General features: G+C 44.9%; 1 protein-coding gene across 1 annotated transcript in view; it reads left to right on the top strand.

The window, feature by feature from the left end:
• HDGFL3 (HDGF like 3) overlaps positions 1-19,020 on the top strand; it is a 20,600-nt gene extending 1,580 nt beyond the window's left edge. The window contains exons 2-7 of the mRNA XM_031555221.1: positions 2,904-2,914; positions 12,321-12,397; positions 15,067-15,205; positions 16,492-16,650; positions 18,412-18,558; positions 18,791-19,020. Of these exons, the coding sequence (XP_031411081.1) occupies positions 2,904-2,914; positions 12,321-12,397; positions 15,067-15,205; positions 16,492-16,650; positions 18,412-18,558; positions 18,791-18,844 (587 nt within the window). The 3' untranslated portion in view covers positions 18,845-19,020. The remainder of the gene's footprint in view (positions 1-2,903; positions 2,915-12,320; positions 12,398-15,066; positions 15,206-16,491; positions 16,651-18,411; positions 18,559-18,790) is intronic.
• Positions 19,021-20,959: the final 1,939 nt, after the last annotated feature.

The raw sequence follows: 20,959 nt of genomic DNA, 5'->3' as shown, positions 1-20,959 counted from the left end.
TTTGCAAATTTCTCTTTGTCTCCACGAATCTTACTCTGTACAGTGCTCGAGCCTCTGTGAATGCGTTCTGTGAACCAGCCCTTCTATGAATGCAGGAGGGCAGGCTGGTACCTATGAAAGAACAAACCAACCAAGTGTGGCGGTTCCCCATGTCTCTAACCTGTTGTTTGGTTGCTCCTCCTCCATGGGAGAGCTTTAGGTGTCGGGCCCATAACGGTTTACCTTTTCCACAGCACGTATCAGTATCTTCCATGGGGCGGGAGGGAAGGAAGCCCTGATCAAGTGCCATGTAAATTAGGCTGTGTGACAGGCCTGCGTCAGGTGACAGCAGGAAGCAGAGCCTCAGGCTGGGCTTTGCGTCCTTCCTCTTGCCAAGCAGGTGTTGTGGAGGCTGCCCTGTGCAGCGTCTGGGTGCAGAGAGGTAGAGGCAAGGCGCCCGTGCACGGCCTTATTGCTGGGGTGTCAGTTATTGCTAAGCACTGCGTCAGTCCCTTCAGCCTGGCTGATCGCTGCTGTGCCGTGTGCTGGCACCTAGATGTGTGTGCACCATCACTCCCTTCAGCTCTCAGCAGCCTTTGTGGCCGTCCTGCCGAAACCGCTCTCCTGGGCGCAGTCGCACGGCGGGTGTCTGCCGCTCTGGCAGGATGTGTGTTTGCATATGGGGATTTCTGCACCCTGCCCTGACCTCTGCAGCACCTTGGCTGTTCGAGTGTAACTTGTGGTCCACTGTTGACTTCTGTAGTATCTCCAGTTGCCACTCCTTTTTCCCAGATGTGTTTGCTTTTTCCTTTTGCAAACTAAGTTTTGGGTTGCTTGCAGCTCGCGTTTCTCACAGACCCAGCGCTCTGAGCCATTTGTCACAACTGTTTTACTGTCACTGGTTTTGGGGCCGTGGCAGCACGTTTGTACCCACACACACACGCACACACATGAGCATGAGATTACCTTTGAGGTACTGCGAAGCTCCCAGCCTGCTGCCCTGCGGTGCCTCCTCCAGAGCAGGGGGACGGATCTGGGCAACAAGGAACCCTAGCAAGGCAGCTCATGCCAGGCACTGTGCCCTACTGTTGTGGCATCTTGTTTGCTTAAGCTGATCAGTTGCTCTCTGGTTTTCAGCCCAGATGTCTCTCTTTCCACCTGACTCTATGTACATTTGTATTTCTGCAAGGACTCCATGAGACAGTATTGTCTGGGATCCAGTTAGGCAGCATTCACTCGAGATTAGCTGCATGTGCAAGTGTTTGTATGGTGGAAGTTACTGCGTCTTAGCACCATGCCAGAACCCCTGTTCTGAGCCCAGCTCACCCTAGTGATGAGCGTTTCAGGAGCAGACTCATGCAGAACCAGCTGCGGGGCTGGAGGGTGGCTGCTCTGGTTGCTACAGAATAGGAGAAGGGGAATGCTTCTCCCAGTAGTTGTGCTCTCCAAAGACGGTGTCCCAAAGCAAGCTAAAAAGTTCGACTGCATAAAGATCCCTTGATTTCAATAAAACCACTTACATGTGTGGTGCCCTGCCTGCAGAAACACCATCGCCTGGGGGGGAAGGCAGGCATTCATCTCAATGAGGGAAAAAAATAAAAGATGACATTCCTCACTGCAGTGCCTCTCCAAATACCAGGGCTTTTGTAAGATATTAGCAGTGCACCAAACTCCACAGATAATTCCTTTCATATGGAGCCTGGATCAGGTGACTCACATATGTTCACGTTCTCAGGTATTCCCTTTTGCTGCTTTTTATCAGGAGTTATTTTTCAAGATCTCCCTCTTGTGCGAGCTTTATTTTTCTTTGTCACACTCAGTATTTCTGTCGCAGCCTTAGAAGAAGGTAGCATAAAGTTATTAAGCCTCGTGGCTAGAATTTTAATGTGTGCAGCAATATGTTATCTGTAATAAGCCTGTCCTGTCTGTTAATATTTTGTTTTCTCCATGTTTGTTTGAGAGACTCTGTTTTGCAGCTTTCTGATGTCATTAAGGGAGCAGGTCAGTTTTCTGCACAGCTTTTTTGAATTGGTGCTTCTGGTGAAATGATGAGAGTTCCAGGTTAAGAGATGAACACTGATAAGAGAAGACACAGTTGTCAGACAGGGCTCTGAAGCATTAAAATGCTGTGAATGTTTTCTCCTTATCTAATGCAAGATGTTTTATGCCATCTCCTGCCTTACAAATGAGTGGATTCACCTGTGTGTATAATTGCCATGTTATTGTGCTGGATGGGACCTGATCACACAAAGGCAAAGGCTTTGTTTGTGCTGCCAAACTGCGTGCCCAGCTGTGCTGCAAGATCAAGCTCCTCACTGTTACATTTCTAGAAGCTCATAATAATAAAGATTTTAGTGGCAATATGTTAAGAAGAATACCAGCTTCCTCACCAGATGTGGGAGCAAGGGGAGCAATTTTTTAATGAGAAGCTTTTCCTTCTCCTGAAACACTTGCTGCTAGATGGAGTGTTGGTTTGCTTGTTTGTCAGAGGTGGCAATGCACTTGACCTGGTGTCATAACAGGAATGTCAGAGCTGGCTCCACACGCAGAGTCCTCTGCCTGCAGGACAGGTCGGCTGGAAGGGACTGCCATCATGTGAGGTGGAACTGGGGTCTGTAGGATGAAAAGTATGAGCAGTAAGAGCTACAGTTGTGGTTGAGAAAGATGGCTTGGACGTGTCACGTGCCATCACCAATGCATTAAGATGTTGAAATGGAAATGCTAAGTCATGGCCTGCAGCAGTGATTGAGCACCTGGTGGGAAGGCAGGGCCAACCCAGAGGAGCTCAGGTGCATGCAATGCAATGCAATGCATCTGAGTGACTGGAAGGAGTGCAGTCAGAATCCACCCCTTCCCAGACCCTCATTTAAGGCTTGGCAGGGGAGGTAAAGGTATCTCTTGCTAGAGATCCCTGACTACATCAGACCTTCTAAGGGTGAGTGCTCTTTTTCTTCATTTCTGCTGCTGCATTGGGACTTGTTCTTATTTGCTGCAGCCAAACGCTTTGCCAATCTGGTATCATTGCAGTACTTTCTATCCCATTATAGCATTACAGAAGTAAAAGCAAGTAATAGTTCAAATTAAAATTCTGAATATTGACTGAAAGTTGTGTAGTTGGAGAGCATTGATTTGTAGAGCTGTGTGTATACACTATCTGGATCCCAGGATAAATCTGTATATTTGGTGCTCCTGGATGTCCTTCCCAGGTCCAGATATTCATCTCAATCATTAAGTTCTCTCTGCTGTGTAGTTGCCTCTTTCTAGTTGCTTGCACAAGACGAGTCTAAAACATGTTATTTCTTTATAGCTGCTTGATAAAACAAAACGGTAATCTGATTTAAAATATGGTGGTTTGGGAAGAAAGCTGTGCCTGGAGTGAACTCCGTAACACAACTGAGCTGAGCCACTGGGTTTTGTAGATAGCTCGTGTTCATGGGTACACCACGTTCCAGTAGTTACTGAAAGGTAACACAAAATAGTTACGTAGGCAAGAACAGTTTAACTCATTGGATAGAAAGAAAGCATAGTACTAATCAGTCTTCATCCTACACGCACCTAGACATGTAGGCAACTCCAAGCCTGGGATGAAAACTTATAAATTAAAGCCAAAATCAGAGTACTCACTTGATTAAAACCTTTACGTAGTGTTTCTGATCTGAGCTTATTTAATATTTTTAGAATAGTGGGTGAGCCACCCTAGCACTAGCCACTGTCATGCTGATCTAATTCCATTTGTCTCTGATGCTAATGTCATTTACAACTCTAAAAAATACATCATCTTCATCTTATTATTACATTTGAGTGTTTGGTTTTTTTTTTTCTAACACGGTTTAGTAATTAGGATTTAAGTGCCTAAGTTCATATGTACAGTTTGGAGTGCTTTGAATATTTTATATAAACGGTTTCATTCCTGTAAGCCATTGCTTGAGGTTGTTTTGTTTTGAGGTATTTGTTTTGATAAATACAGTTGTTACTCTCTTCAGCTATATCTAAGTAAGTTTAAGCAATGTGATGTTTTTGATCAAGGCTAAATGAGGGCTGTCATCCAGAGGTTGTGGGCACGGAAAACAGGCAGGTAGAAAGAGTATGACTTGGCCTGGAAAAACTCATTCCTAACTCTCTTCAGGCAGACAGATTAACATTCCTGAGAGTTTAACTGAGTCGGAGGGTCTTTGCAGAGAACATATCTGATGCTGCAGTGACAGCAGGGGAATCAAAGGAAGCCCAGGAATTACACCCAGGTGGGGTCTGACTGCTCCATGGAGACCACTCTGAATGTGTGGATCTTTCAAACAAAGCAGGGGTTTCAGTGACCCCGTGGCAGGAGTTGCACCTTAGCAAAACAGCGTGCCAGATGCATTGGTCAGGTGGTGCCACAGCAGAAGCTGGGGCAGTAATGAAAACAGCTGTTTGTGGACAGTTGCTCAGCTTACAGTGACCCAAGGCTGTGTACTCTTGCTTTTCTGCAGGTATAGATCTGCAGTTTGTCGACAGTTAGCAAGAAAGCCTGACTTTGAATGAAAAGTGATTGCAGATTTGTTTCATTGGCTTGCAGTTAAGTTTTCATGGTTTCTCATTCCACATAGACTGACTACATGTTGTTGTATATGTGATTTGCACAACAAAATAATTGGTCCTGGATGCCAGTGGTATTTGGTGATTGCTGTTCATCCCATAGCCCCAAAATCCAGATTCAGACCTTCATACTGCTGGAGGGTCACAGCAACAAAGATTGCTACAGTCCCCTGATGTTATTTATGCTCATTAGCTGTGCCTACAGCTAACAAAACCTCCTCCTCCTAAAGGAGAAAGGTTTGCTGTTCCCAGAGGCCCAGGCGGCTGCAACCTTCCAGGTACCCAAGCTGGCACCTTATTGCAGCAGGTGAGTCAGGTTGTTCTGTTCTTTGTCTCTCAGATCTTTGTGTTCACCCCCTGTAAACTACGGGTTTGTACCTTCAGTTTCCATCAGTCACATTTCCTTACTCAAAACAATTCTAAACACGAGCTGTAGTGTCAATAGGGCTTTGTGTACTTTGTGGGAAGCTGGGCCAGATCTTGCACCTGAGCTAGCAGTATTCTTCAGCCTGAAATCTGTGCCATTCTATCCTTCTTAACTGAGTCTTTGGGGAAGTGCTTTGCATTGGAAAGGAAATAGTAAATGCAGCCAGCTGAGTTGGGAAGATTGCAGCCCTCCAGAAAGGTGCTTACCTTTTGCCTCCAAGCATGCCTAAATGAGTGTAAGGACCTGCAATCTTCTTTCAGTAGCAACTTGGACAGGGAAGTACAGAGCATTGGGCAGGCTTAGTTGATGGGCTTTGAGTTCAAAACTTGGTTGTATTATCTAAGCAAATGTCAGTGCTCTGGGTGTGCTGCATCTGGTTGGAAAGGTTCTGATCAAACCAACTGGGCAAAATGTCCTATCTCATTAATAGCATGTTTTTCCTTAAAACAACAAACATGAATGAAATAGTAAAATTCCAGCATACAGTTTGAAGGCCTAAAAATATTCCTCAGCCTCACGTGTTCTTAAAGCATTATTCATTCGCTCCTTCCTGCAGATCTGATGTGATGAGGCAGGGTGCATTGGGCATTTGGGGGGTGGAAATGGTGTGATGTTTGTGTCCTTCTGGCTTACTAGGAGAGAGAGGCAAGAGAAAAATTTGGTGTTTGTGTTCAGCCCTGACAGTTCTCATTTGTTGTGTCTTGACTGCCAAATTAGTTTTTATTTGCTGTTTGTCTTCCAAACATCTTATTGTATGTTCATTTCTTGCAATTTTTTAATATTTCGAGATAAAAATATTTGTAGTAAGATGATAGAGTAGAATAACTAAATGTTGTCATCAGAAAGCACTACAATGAGGAGTTGGTGGGCTCAGAGATTTGCTCAGGTGGATGCATGTTGCAGACTTGTTTGATAACAGGGATAATTCAAAGGAGAATCAAACTTCACTGTGCTTATACTTAAAGCTAATCAGAAGTAAATGCAACGTGCCTCAGGACTGGCACTGTTAGAAATGAACAGCCTCTCACCACCTCTTCACAAGTAAAAAGTAATTTTGTGAGCCATGAAATTTAAGAAGATCATTTTTTTTTCTCTGGCACACCTTTGCATGGGTTCCCTGCTTTCTTGCACTGCGGCTCAGTTTGCTCTGCAAGCTGCCTCTCAGCATCCACTGCTTGTCTGTCTGTCCTCTGATGGACAGCCTGTTTGGCACAAAACATGGGGACTCTTAGTAGCCTTTTGGCCTTTTCTCTTCTGTCCAATGAGGCCAACTTAGCTGGAGTTATTAAGGGTAAGAATCTGGCTGATAATTGTGTGATCAGATCCTTTCACTTCCTTAGGAAGCAGACTGGAGGAAAAAAAAAGAACGTCCCAGTGTTAGCACTATTGCTTCACTACAAGTGGCAGGGAAACATTTCATTTGGAGAAAATGGAGCGGTTTTGCAATAGCCTAACTTCGGTGTGTGGGCACTGTGGAAGGATTACAGCTTGGTGACCTGAAATCCTCATCTGACCCTGCTGAAAGTGTCTTCTCCTGGCAACACCTGGCTTCTCATTGGTGGGCCTCTGGTGCTTGTTAGTAAATGCCATTGTCCCCATGTGTAATGAGTAAAGGAGAGCAGCAGCGTGGCCAAGGTCATCCCAGAGGCTGTTGGCAGAGGCTTTGTATCTGCTGAGCCTCCAGCATCCCTGTCCTCCAACCCTGGAAGCTCGTGGAGGCCTTGAATCACACCGACACATCTGTTACCTACAAAACTGTGAGTGTAGGTACTAGTCATGCAGAACTGAGCTTTGGCCCCATTTTCATACTGAAGATGAAAGCTGCTCTGCCGAAAGTGTATTTCAACTTTCTATCTTAAAAATATGCTGGTAATTAGGAATGTAAAGGGGCAGAACTCAGCTGCAGGATTGCTCATTTTTCCTAGCGAGACACTGCCTGCCAGCATTGTTTGGGCTCCAACTAACCCTTCATTGTCTTCTATCTCGTTGAAGTCCTGAGCATGCACAGAAAAAAAAAGGATTGATGTCTTTACATCGTCATTTCGGGCTCTCTGCAGGATCCCCTTCAGCCATTTTCAGCAGTGCTCAAAAGTATGCTCTGCTGTTTTTAATCTTGTTTTGCTTTTTGTTTTTGCTGGTGGCACTCTTCCATGCCCAGAGACGTTCTTAATTTTTACTTTTGTAGCTGTGCAATTCCACCTTATTAAGCTGGATTCTGCTTCTAGTCTCACCCTTCACAGGGTTATCTCTTTTAATGGGTGAAAAAGTGCATGTGCCAGCATTCTGCACTGGGAGTTCTAGTATGTGATGTGCGTCAGGGAGAGAGCTGTGCTCTGCTTCAAATACCTACAGTCCTGAGAAAGGAGAGCAAAATTCTGCAGTCTCCAACCAGATCTAGTTGGATTGTTGTTCAGTTCAATACTACAAAACTTGAATCCCAATTTTAAGGTTGGAGAAGGTTGGATTATATATATTTTTAATTATCATAGCGATTATTTAAATTTTAGGACCCTTCGGGGGGAGGGGGGGAAGTATTTTTACTGAGCAGTATTTTAAACAATGGTTTAGAAAAGATATTGCTGTGCTGCCGACTCCCAGTAGCATCAGCTATTAAGAAGTGTATTAAATCCACGTGAATAAAAACGACACATTGTTGAAACACAAAATATCCTATTATAACAATGTATTCTGAGGAGTATTGCTCTTATCCATTTAGAGCTATGCTAATAAGCTAACTGCAGAAGATCAAGCTGCTTGCATGTGTTGGGCAATAGTGAGCAGCTTGAACCACTTTCCAGCAAAAATACTACAGGCCTTTGCTTGAGTGCTGTGCCCAGACTCCAGAGATTTCAGTGGGAGATACAGATCTCTGCAATGCTTCTGTGTACTTTTGCCAATCAGAGGCATTTACAGCATGTCAAAACAATCGGTGATTACTGCTCTGCAGTTTTAAGTTCTCTCTTTTTGCAAAAGAAAAGGACTTGTTCTTGTGCTTGCAGTGCCCACATAAGCATCTCTGCATGCCACAGTAAAGCTTTCCTGTTTGAGTGTGTGGACCTAGTAGATATTTTTGCATCCTGTATGGGTTTTTGTCAGTGTAGAATTGTGTTGGAACATAATGGATCGAGATCTGGGAACTGTTCTGGTCCAGGAGTCACCCTGACAGACTGGAATTCATGCTTCTGACTGGCAGCACAGGAGTTTTGGTCAGCCCTGCTGTCCCTCGGAGCGATGGGACGGACCTGGGATGCCCTTTGCTGTGCTGGGCAGCGCTGCCTCTGCCTTGGCTGCCGCAGTAACGTAAGCCTCTGCAGGAAGCTGCTTTCTATAGGCACACAGACAGGGCTTGCAGCTCTGTCAGAGACATGTTTCCCATTTTGCAGGGAATGCAAATGCAGAGCAGAACACCCAGGAGGGGCTGCAGTCGCCTATGCTCCCGCACCAGCCCTCTCAGGGAGCAGATCTGCCTGCCTCGTCCTGCAGGGGATGGTTTGTGGTCAGGGAGCCCTGCTGTTCCTGGGGGGCAGCTCAGTGCCGGGGCTGGGGGGCTGCAGCTGTGGTTTGTACCCCCAGCTGAACCCCTCTGCTCCTGAGCCGGCATTAGCAATGGGAGGACTGCTGAAGCCAGGCTGGGAGCACTACCTGAGAGGTCAGCAATTACTCAGCATCACCGAGAGCAGCATATTCAATCTGCTTATACATCCTAGTCTGCACACCACAATGTAGGCAGGCAGATTTCTCTCTTCCACGCTGGTAGCCCTTAGCAACACCATTTCATAAAGCGCTGCCCTGGGTTGAGAGGTCCAGACTGCATTTTCTGTTCGGCATTCCTGACCCTAGAAGCCTGGCATTTGTTTACCAAATGAAAAAGCACAGTTACATCTTTAAAGCTCTGCTGCTTGGTTGGCAAGCAAACATTGGGAAGTGCAGCTCTGCTGAGGCTGTGCAAAAAGAAAGCGATTGTGATTCATTAAGCAGATGACAGCAATGGGAGGAAAGAGGATAAAACTTGAAATCTGAAACCACCTGCGTTAATTTTAGCCATAATGGAAGCGGCTGCCCATGATGTTGCTGCACGTATCAGATTTGCATGCCATGCGCTCTGCTCTTTGGATGCGGGTTGTAGAATGTTTGCTTCCTTCCAGCAGCAAAATGCAGCAGCAGCCTGGTAGACTGATGGTGGAGTCGTTAGGGAGGTTTCTGTGACTACAGCACTGTGCCCCAGCACGGGTGCACTCATCTCTTTTGTTCCCGGTTCCAAGCAGCGATGCCTCCCTCACCCGTGCGCTCACACACCCGCGCTCTTCTCTCCCTCCCTCCCTCTCTGCCTTTGATCTTGCTGATATGGGGAAAAATATCAGCTCCAAATCTTCAGCATATTTAACCAAAGCATCTGGTAGGATGGGAATAATTTGTGACCAAGTGCAGCAGCAGGGGGCTGCAGTATGGTTGCTTGTATTGCTTGCTTTCCATTGCGACAAAACGGCAGCAATCACCAAGGAGTGCTGGGGCTGTTCTGCAGCTAAATAAGCACTTAGAGCCTTGCCATTCACAGGGGGCTGAGGTGGGGTGCTGGGAACAGAGACAGTGCACAAAGCTTGCATCTCCTGCTCCCTCACTTACAGTTGGTGGAAGAGATCTTCCTGAATGGCAGAGAGGGTCTCATCCTTCCCTATGTTCCCTGGAGTTTTTGTCACAGATGTAAATGGCTGTAAGACATTGCCACTGCTTCATATTTGGCCTCATTATAGTGCAGGAGAGAGAAGCCTGAGAGGTGGGGGGCTCAAGGCAAAACCAGCAAAGGCATGAGAAATCCTGACCTCGCTGCACAGCCAAACATTTGAGAGCATTAGCAGCCTGTCCTTGAGCTGTTTACTGCAGATTGATACTGCGTGTGTACGTGTACGCCAACTTCTACAAGCTATGAAAAGTTTCTTGCAGCTCCCTGCAGTGATACCCAGTCAGAGGGGCACTCAGATGAACAAAGGACTATGCTGTGACATGGAGCGGGTGAGAGGTGTGTGACAGACGTGTGTGCATCCCTTATCCTGTCTGGTGCTGCTTCTTAGCCGGCAGTGTGAGTTGCTGGAAATATGACAAGGGGCTTAACTGCCCTGGAATGCTGCTTAGGAGAAGATCCTTACTGCCTTATAGTGCAGCACGATGTGTGATGTAAGATCTCTGTTCCCTTCTGGTCAGCATTCCCTGCTAAGCATGTCTTCATTCCTTCGCATTACTGATCATTTACAGCTGCTAGCTTTATTTCCTGAGAAAGCCTTAAAGGCTGAGGCAGTAACTGGACTGTGCTGTTCTGCAATGCAGCCCGGAACTGGCTCTGCATTTCAGGCAACCAAAGAGATCCCCTGTCTTGTCCCAGCAGACGTTGTATGTCTCAGTCACAGGAGCCCACATTTTTCTGGGCTCTTGTCTGTCTCTGGACATCATCCTCGTCACCATGCAGAGGAGGATGGCTGTGGTGCTCAGGCAGTCAAGGTGTATTACCCCAGAGCTTGGTAAACTGCCAGCACAGCCTTTGTTGCTCCAAAGCGTAGCATTGAGCAGCATATGATGTGTTGTGAAGTGAGATGTATTATCTCCCTGCCTTGCTATCAGTTTGTAAAGTGAGTTGCAGTGTTTTCCCCTTCATACTTTCTCTCGCTGTTACAGTCTAATAACTGTATTTAAGTCATGAATTATTGAACTAATAATCATATTATGGGCACTTACTTAAAAACAAATAGTGAATGTCAGAAAATAATGATTTCTGGAAAAATATCTTTGGCAATCTTTTTCCTGTATGTTGCCGGTGATGAAGAGGCCCTCCAACAGCCTGTTGTGTTGTTTGTGTGCCTTCTTGTATGCAGCTGAATGAGAACTGAATGCGAGCCTCCACTTTCCAGCAGCATGTATCTTCCCTTTGTGTGCATATGAGTAGAGCATTCTCCTTTTATTTATCAATTCATTAGCTGTGTTAAATAAGAGAAGGGTGCCAGCGTGGTGCTGCAGCCGCACTGCTACTGGCTGCAAGGCATGATCTGGAGGTCTCATCCATCCTCCAATTTAGGCATAATTTCAGAGAATGCTCCACTTAGGCCTAGAAGATGAGCACCCATTCCTTTTGCAGAGAGGAGCCCTGTGATGTTCCAAACAAGGCTCTGGTTTCTCTGTCCCCTGCTGGTGTCCTTTCAGCAAGACCAAAAGGACTCAAATTAGTGTCAGTGCCCAGAGAGTTGCACAGCCAGCAGATCCTTTACAGTGAAGGAGAACATCCTTTGAAAACAATCTGGTGTTTATTAATCAACAAGAATTCAGTGTTTGGGGTCCTTCAGCTGGAATAAAGAAGAAAAGCACATGTGGGCCTGGCCTCCTGAGTGAAAACAGGCAGGTTGCTTCTCTTGGCTGCACTGAAGAGCAGATTTCTTATGGCAGTGGTATGTCAGCACCTTGCTTTCAGTTCCAGTGACATTTGGCAGGATTCTGTATGCTTAAGTTCAGATTGAGCTGTTTAAGATGCAGGCAGCAAGCCACTCACCTGCTCTGTAGTGTTGCTCTATGGATTTTTAGATTCATTGGGCTCTCACTTCTTAGCCAGAGTTCTCTGGGTACTTCATTTTAGATGCTCACATATGCCCAGAAGCATGATTTCTAGTAAGACAGGCACTGTCTTGGAGTCATCAAGGTTGGAAAAAATTGCCCAGATTATCGAATCGCAGAATCATTAAGGTTGGAAAGTCTACTAAGATCATCCAGCCCAACAATCAATCCATCACCACCATGCCCACTGTTGGGCCCTGTGTTATTTGAAGCTGCACTGTGTTTCTGGCTTGTGTGGATAGGCACCTGGGCTCTGCTGTTCTGTTGCAGGAGACTGTAAACTTTCAGCTGGACAAGACAGAGGGGCAGGGGAATGGCCAAAAGCAGGCATTAGGGCTCCAGGGAAAGGAGAGTGCTGGGCCTCTTCCCTGATGTGTGTTGTGTTCCACACTGAGTGCCGCCATCACCACCAGTGTGAGGTGGGCTGGTGTTGATGCTCCAGAGTCTCAGAGATGCCATTTGTTCCCCACTTGCTGTAGGAGTTATTTAGGTAACTCTGTGAGACAGACAAATTATCCTTCAGGCTTCTGTGCCTTTTAGAACGCAGTATCCAAGTTTAACAGTTAAATTAAGCAGACTTGATTTTTATCACCGTCATGTATTGCAATGCTTATGAAATCATCACAACTTTGTCTACCCGTTGGTCTTCTGGTGTCTCAACAAAGTGTTTCTGTCCCAGCTGGGCAGGGCTCTGCCACGAGATCCCACAGTTGGTAGTAATGCTGTGTCCATTTCTGTCTCACAGATTGATGAACTCCCTGAAGGAGCTGTGAAGCCTCCAGCAAATAAATACCCCATCTTTTTTTTTGGGACTCATGAAACGTAAGTGAACAAACAAGGTATTTTCCATTGAGAATGTCATCTACTTCAGCTGAAGTTACCTCCACTGGTTTTATTGGAACAAATCCTAACTAAAGCCATTGGGAGACTAGAGATAGGTCATACAAGCCTAGCTTGTTTGTGTTAACTTACCAGAGTGAAACCTGAAGGTAGGTGTACAGGATAGCAGAGATCAGGCTGTTGTATTCAGACAAGTTTGGGTTCCTGCCCTGGATGAGAACTCAGTAAAATGAAAGGAAGCAGACTCCAGAGTCTCACGCAATCCTCACACAGCTTTGAAATATATGCATTCCTTTGAGATTTGTGCTGGAGATACTGTGGGATGGAGCTCTCAAGTGCTGGAAGAACAGAGCTGGCTGACCTCGTAGGGAGAGAAAGGGATCAGAACGAGAGGGGAAGTTAGGTCTCATAGTAGTTGCTTCAGAGTACAGAGTTTCGCCTTGTCAGCCTCTAGTCTATTTTAAACAGTATCTGAGCTAGTTTTTAAAAAAATCACCATTTCCATTTGACATGTAATATTTACATTTTAAAGCTTTCCTACTTGCAAAGAACATGCTTTTTGGAATTTTTTAAGAAAAGAGACATGAAAAAATGAAATCCTGATCACATTTTAAATTCAGTTATAGAGGTTTGAAGTTATATTCGATGTTTTTGTTTTCTTCTGAGTTTTACAGATATTCCATAACATAACAAGGTCCCCAGCTCACGCATCATGTTTCATTTTTAAGACCCTTAAGGATAGTTTCTGCATAATCAAAATAGCTTCTAGTTAAAATATTTCCTGCTGCTGTTGTAATGAAACAATCTGATGTTTTTACATGTTGTAATGTATTACTGCTATCATGAGGTTATCTAAGAAGATAAACAATAAATAAACTTTTGATGCCTTGAAATCAGAAACGTAAATGAAATCTTAAACTTTTTTCCTCAAAATGGTTCTCAAGAAAAAAAAATTGGACTGCTGTTATTCTGAATGAATGAGCCCCAAACTGCTAATCTCTTTTGTTTTGTAGTTCAGTACTGTGATCTTACTGCAGCATCTGAAACTGGAAAGCATTTTGTAGTTATTACCGTAGTAATTGAGGAAGCCTTACTGTCAATAATGAACTGTAGATTGCAGCTCATGAGTTTTATAACTGAGCAGTAGAAACTGTTCCACGCTCCCATGGCAATGAACGCATTTCAAAGACGTGGACAAATTTTCAGTGTTCACTATACATGGAATCACACATAAGACTGCATTAATATTTCCAAACGTTACTGTTGAGAGAAATTAAGGTAAGTTATGGAAAGTTTCCTAAGGTTTCTCTTTGTTTGTGTTAGAAGTGCTTGTTCTTGTTGATGTTGGGCAGATCGCTGTGGCTCAGAAGCCCACCTGCACAAATGGGCAGCTTCTGCACCCAGGATGTTAGGAGAATAACTGAGCTGCGAGGGGTGGGCACCCAGACCCCACACTAACAGAGCACAGAGTTCGCTGCAATTGCTGAGGTCATCAGGAAAGTAGGACAGTGATTATAGTGTAGGACAGTGTAACTTCCTCAGCTCTGATCACTGGTGATATGGAATCTTCCATGTGAAATGAAGTATTGTGTTATGTTTTTAACTTCACTGTTTTTAATGTAACTTATGGTTAGGGGCCTGCTTTGCAGGGGGGGCTGGTCTCAGTGATCTCTAGAGGTCCCTTCCAGCCCCTACAATTCTGTGATTCGCTCTCATTGTGCCGCAATACAGAGCGCAGGAAGCACCAGATACAGAGAGTCAATGGAAAAAAAATGGTGCTTTCTTCAGTTTTATACAGGAACTTAGAATTGTGCTGTAAATTAAGCGAAGTAGGACAAATGACCATTCTCTTTGTTTTTTTACCTGCATTGTGGTGTCTGTACCTAAGATTAGTTGGTGCAGCATGTAGCTGACATGGAGCAGCAGGGCACAAACTCTTCCTTTGCTGTGCTGTCTGAAAAACAATTTGGCCACAAGCACCCTGTGTGTCTCATTGTTTCCTTGTATTACTCATCTGCCTATACTCACCCATTGTTTCTTCTTATACAAAATTATAAGATTTTTGGGAAAGAGAACATTTTATTGTTTGCACAGAGCCTAGCACATGGGGGGCTTGTTCCATGGAAGAAGCTGCCAGGCTTACTGGCAGTGTCGATGATGATAAATTCCTCTGCTTTTTCAGGCTGGTAGTACGAGGGGTACGGTTTTGCCCCTGAGTTCTAGGCATTCCTTAAATGCTTTCTCTTTTCATGCAATATTATTTTTAGGCCTTCCTGGGATTGTAACACATAGGATTGGAGGTTTGGTCCCTTGCTGTTGCAGGCAATTACGTCATATAATCCCTTTCATAAACTGTTCGAGTGCCAGTTCCCAGCAGCAGTTAATATAATAAATGAGACTCAGTTTAGTTGTTTCTAGAGAGACACAGCATGATTTTGCAACATCAAACATGGGGATGGTGAGCCAGTCCATGAAATCAGACTCACAGCAGTAACCTAAAGCCAGTGGGTAGACGAATGAATAAATAAAATGAAAAACAAAAAATGAGACTGAGTAGAAGAATAAGAAAAACGTTTACTCTGTTTAATGTTTTTAATTTGAACAGGAGGAATCTAAGTCCTTTTTTGTATGTTACCTTTGTTAAAATGCAGTGCGTTCCTGGGGCCCAAAGACCTTTTCCCATATAAAGAATACAAAGATAAGTTTGGGAAGTCGAACAAACGAAAAGGATTTAATGAAGGCCTGTGGGAAATAGAAAACAACCCTGGAGTAAAGTTTACTGGATATCAGGTAAATGAGTTTCACTCCTATTTCTCCTTATCTTTCTTGTTTTCTTCTTTGAAGACTTCTTATCTATGTAAACGTTGTATGAGTGATGATGGAATGCCCTGGTTTTGCTGCAGCTAAAAAGTTTCATAGCTGGTGATTGGAGTAATAAAAAGACAACTGCAGTCCTGCACTCTGTGACAAATTGAGCTTTAATCGTGCTGCAGAGCCCTTTGCTTTCTCTGATATTCTGAGCTAGCGAAGGGGAAGATTCTGCAGCACATTTAGCTGCATTAAAAATGGAAGGTTTTATTTACTCCCCAAAACCACAACTTCTTTCTGTTGTTTATTTTTATATCAAGTTTAGTGAATTTTACCCAGACCTCGAGGTCATGGCACTTCTGATTTTTACATTGGTCACATACAGCACATAGGATACCACTGCCTGTGTTGTAAGGGGTGAGAAGGCAGTTTGGGGCTGCTGTTCCCAGACTGTAGCTGCTGTGCAACAGCTCTCCCTGTTGGATGTCAGGAGGAAAAAGTCAGCACAGCTGGGGGGAGAGGAAGAAGAGCAGTCAGTGGGCTGTATAAAGCCAGAGAACTTTTCTCATTAAAAAATGGGGTTCTTTGAAGGTAGAAATCACCTCCAGAAGATAGCAAACGCCTATTACATTATTAGCAGAAACCCTTACAAACCAGAGATATGGACCACCTGCAGACAAGCTGCTGCTCCTCTCTGTTCCTGTTTTATATTTTCAGCTCTACAGATGTTTTGCATACACTTGGGGATTTAAAAAAAATATAGTGAATAGGCTGTGGGAGATGGGCTGTCAAAGAGCTCTTAGCCTTCTGGTCAGTGTTTGCTTTTTCCTAATACTTTTTCTTGCCCTTTGGGGAGCTTGTAACAGCCATCTTTCCTCCAGAATAAATCTCCTCTATTCAACCAAAAGCTAGAGGTTTCCATAGCTTTGCCCAAAGTAGAACTCACCAGGTCTCTCCACAGCCCTGAATTCTCCAGCCCATGCACTTTTGTTATCAGATCAGTTTCTGTGTAAATCCTTCAGAATGTGCTATCCCAGGATCTGTATCTAATAACCATTTGCAAATGGTGGCCAAGAAAACTGTCTTTACAGTCCTTTCTTCTGGTAATTGCAAGAATATCCTGAGCTCTTCCTGTCTAGAATGATTAAAGTGTGAGTTCTCTATTACTAGGGCTTTCTGTTAATTCAGAACAGCTACACTACAGAATGTAGTGATATTTTTGTTATTTATATTAGTATTGTTATTCTGTCACTATTGTTACTTTAAAGGCAATTCAGCAACAGAGCTCATCAGAAACTGAGGGAGAAGGAGGAAATACAGCAGATGCCAGCAGTGAGGAGGAAGGTGATCGGGTAGAAGAGGATGGAAAAGGCAAAAGAAAGAACGAAAAAGCAGGCTCAAAACGAAAAAAATCCTACACTTCAAAGGTAATCCTCTGAGGTTTTCCATAGTTACCCATGTGCATTTATAATCAAGACATCATGCACCTCGTGGCAATCCATCCTTTCTTCTTTAGCACTTTAATTCCATTACCATAACCATGGTGTTCAACCAAGACAAGGGAAAGTGCTCTTGCTGTTTGAGACAGCAGTTGAAATACTCTACCCTGTTCTTATGCTTTGAGAAGGTATATGGAAAGAGTTCAGAAAGGCTGGAAAGAAAATTCATTCAAAATTAGCCAGGAATTCTCAGATTTTTCAAGGAGTTGAGGAGTTAGATACATTTAGAGAGGTATTTCTCCATAAGGAACAATTTAAATGCTTTAAGAGTTGTGCATCTTGCAAAATGTGAGCTGAGGTTTGGTCCTTTTTTGGTCTCCTTAGGAGAACTCAAGCTTACTTCTCCCATCTTGGAGATGTGTGACTGCCCAAATATTGTGGTAAAAGGTAGCTAGGGTCAGGTGTGCTCAACTTCTCCCATTGTAGCTGTCTGTAAAATACTTCCATACAGTAAACAACAGAATGGGAGTGACGAAGAACTGTTCAGGTTGTCCAGAGATGTGGTGGATGCTCTGTCCCTGGAGACACTCCAGGTCAGGCAGGACAAGGTTCTGAGCACCTGATCAGCTGTAGGCGTCCCTGATCAGTGCAGAGGAGTTGGACCAGATGGCCTTAAAGGGTCCCTTCCAACTCAAACCATTCTTTGATCCTGTGATTCTAAGAACTAATTCTGTAAGCAAGAAGTAGGGTAATTAATTTCATTTTAGTGCCTGCCCTACCCTGTGAATATCTAAGTAACAGCACAGATGAGAAAGCTAAGGGTAGTGTGTCTCAGAGGGCCTCGTAATGGCTGGCCAATGTAATCACCTGCGTAGGTGACAACTTCAGGTTGAAATGCATTCTTCTCTTGACATCTGTGTGAAAGGGAGCAATGCTGTAGTCACTTCTCCAGTTCTGTGCCCACCTCCATATCTGTCCTTTGCTTAAAAAACTGTTGAAGGTCTGGCAGTCACATTCATTCACATTCATGTTATTCTTCTGGAAGTGAAAAATAATTGAAATGAAAAGAAGCAAGCAAACAATATGATACAGGCTTAATATGGGGAGGAGCAGGGGCTTCTGTGGTTCATCTGCTGAACAAAGTCTTTTAAGTAATTTCACCCCCTTTGTGTGTTTTACATTAGGAATTCAGGTCTGGTCTACCATCTTCTCTGCAGAAGACTCTGACAAACAGAGGATTAGGAAAATGGTGGCTTAATGCCACAGTTTATCCTTTTGTACTGTAGAATTGCATAACATAAAGGGAGCAGGAAAGATATATTGGCTCCACATGGCCTTAATGTTAATTTATTAAAGCTGACAGCACTAAAAAATATGGAAAGCAGTTCTGCTAATGTTATTCTCATTTTACATGTCTGTGTTTAATCAAAACTTTTGTCAAGCTGGCACCATCTGTTTCATTAACTAACAAAGCCTACAGGTGACCCAACACTAATACCCATCTCCTATTACTGTGTCTGTCTTACAGTCAGCTGTGCTGCCAACCTGTGTTGAAAACACAGAATATCTTTTTGCTTCACTGATGTCAGTAACTCCAACTACTTTTCACCCCACATATCCTCCCCAGTATACACCTTGAACGGTGAACCATGTGATCAGGCAGATCTGCATTGCAGAGACATTATAAAAGTGTCTTTCTAAGGCTGTAGCTCAATTTTTGCTTTATAACTTTGTTGTTGATCATTTTAGAAATCCTCCAAGCAGTCACGGAAATCTCCTGGAGATGAAGATGATAAGGACTGCAAAGAGGAAGAAAATAAGAGCAGCTCTGATGCTGGGGACGCAGGCAATGACACAAGAAACACTTCTTCAGATTTGCAGAAAACCAGTGAAGGGGTAATCTTTCATTAGTATAATTCTCTTTACATGTGATTTGCTCCCAGAAGGGGTGAAAGGCATTGTCACAGTGATCTGTGCATACCACGTGCAGATCCTTCTGCATTGTGTTTCAGCAGTCAGAATGTGTCTAGAACAGAAGCATGGGGCTGGTCCCCCCCACCAACCCAAATTTTGCCCTAATGAAATGATTGAATGAGAAAAGATGCTATAAGCACTATTTTTGTTCCAGCACTTGCATAGATGTCAGCTGAGAATAACTCCTGAAAACCATGAGCTGCAATGATGCAAAACTGATGCGAGAGCAGAATCAGACTGTTTGCACAATGCATTTTGCCTCACTGAACACTGGGAGCCTGCTTATCCTTTTACACTTGTTTAAAAGCTGTTCCATCCCACAGACTTCTTTAGAGTTCGTGAGGATTCCTGTGCACCTTACAGTCTCTGCATATTGCGGATTTTAGGGCAGACCTTGCCTTGGGATATGGCCTTCCAAGGAGAAGGTGCACGATCTATTGTATGCAATAGCATATATATTTAATTTTTAATGTGTGTATATATAAAATGCGTGTATACACATATTTAATTATATATAGGTATATATCATTGTATGCAGTTTCAGACACTCTGCTTGTGTGTTTGTCAGTTGTGTGTTTGTGTCAGTATTTTGTCACGACCATGGCAAAAGAGAGGAAAGCTGCAGTGTGGGGGATTGGTTAATCATCCCTTTAACAACCAGCACTATTTCTGTGCTTTTGGAGCAACACAAGTCTCTGTGCTCCAGCACTTACTGCTCCTCTCAGAACCAGTTCTTGCATGGTTGGTTCCCCTGCCAAGGCTCTGCCACGTGGCCAGCAGCCGAGCTGTGCTGTCACCAGAGCTGCTGAGTGACGTGGATTCCCAGGTGTGAGAGAGAGCCTGACAGCACAGGCTCCCTTCTGACACTGCTGAGGTGCCTTAGCACCCAGCTGCACGCTCAGCTTCATCCTTTTCTCAGAAAACACAGCCTCTGGGGAGCCGCTGTCATCTCGTGCTTAAGACTCCTCCCAGAGCTTCCTGTCTCCATGTCTCTCTGAGGTACAAAGCATCAGGCTTGTGGCTCTTTGCCCCTTAAAGACTTCAGTGTGTGGCTCCTGTGGTCAGGACTCTGCCATTCTCCCTGTACAAGGAGACCCAAGCTGTGCCAGCTCCCTCGAACCATCTGGGGTGCAGTGCATGGCTGTGTTCTGGCCAGCGAACACTGTGCGCCTTCCTGTCCTCAAAGAGGTGTTTGTGTGGGGAAAAAAAAAATGACTGTGGTGGCTGCCTGAGCTGGCAAGAGGCTCAAGAAGGTTTGCTTTGTTTCCCACGTCTGTAGCAGTGTCAGGGGATGGCTGTGAACTTCAGGCATGTTCTCCGTGTAAGAACCAAATGCTTCCTGAGTTAGGTCAGCCACGGATTCAGTGACAAAAGTCCCCAAATCCAAGCCCTGCTATTCTGTGGAAATAGCAGCACGAGCCGCCCGGTTCATCCACCGTCAGATGGCGCCAAGAGCAAGCAAAAATGGACGGGGTGCAGGCAGAAGTCTTGTAGAAAGAATCGGTAAGGCAGAGAGGAAAGAAAAGGTTGCCTAAGGAGGTTGTGGATGCCCCGTCCCTGCAGGCACTCGAGACCAGGCTGGATGTGGCTCTGGGCAGCGTGGTCTGCTGGTTGGCAACCCTGCACGTAGCAGGGGGGTTGAAACTCGATGATCATTGTGGTCCTTTTCAACCCAGGCCATTCTATGATTCTAGGAAAAGGATGAGTTTGGGGCGTCTCGAGCGGAGAGCTCCGCCCTCTGCTGGTTACCCCACCGGGGCTGGCGGGCTGGGAGGTGCTGCACAGCTGTGGGGACGTGGAGCCCCGGCCGTCCCACAGCCTGCCCACGCAGGGGCTGAGCGGTGTGAGCAGATCTGGACTTCCTAACGGTGAGGGAGCAGTTGTGTTTGGCAAGGCCTGGCCCTCCAGCTGCGGGCTGTCCCCCTCTCCGGGTCAGAGGAACTCTGTGTCTCGGGCACACCTGTACCCTCAGCATCCTGGGGATATTCCTGAAGAATTAACTGGAGCCAAACCGTGGCCGCAGCGCCTTCCCCTGCACTTTGTTAATGAAATGCCTGGCCTCCAGGGGGCAGAGGAAAGCTCAGAAATGGCAGCGATGGCTTCCTAAAGACTCAAAGCTCAGAGCAAATAAAAGTAATTCCAACACTATAATGACTTTTTTCAGCCAATTTCACACTTTCCAAGGGCTCAGCTCGAGATTTTTTTTTATCCCTGGGATTGACAAAACTGCTTTCTTTCCTTCTCTCTTCTTTTCTTTTAGTTTCTCTCCTATCCTTGAAATCTACAGACACTCCTCAGAGACGTGGGCAGCCCCATGCCCAGC

This window comes from Meleagris gallopavo, chromosome 12 (assembly GCF_000146605.3).
Source record: "Meleagris gallopavo isolate NT-WF06-2002-E0010 breed Aviagen turkey brand Nicholas breeding stock chromosome 12, Turkey_5.1, whole genome shotgun sequence".
In the NCBI taxonomy this organism is placed as follows: Eukaryota; Metazoa; Chordata; class Aves; order Galliformes; family Phasianidae; genus Meleagris; species Meleagris gallopavo.
Note: the sequence above shows the minus strand (reverse complement) of the source record. Positions and strands in the feature narration are given on the sequence as shown.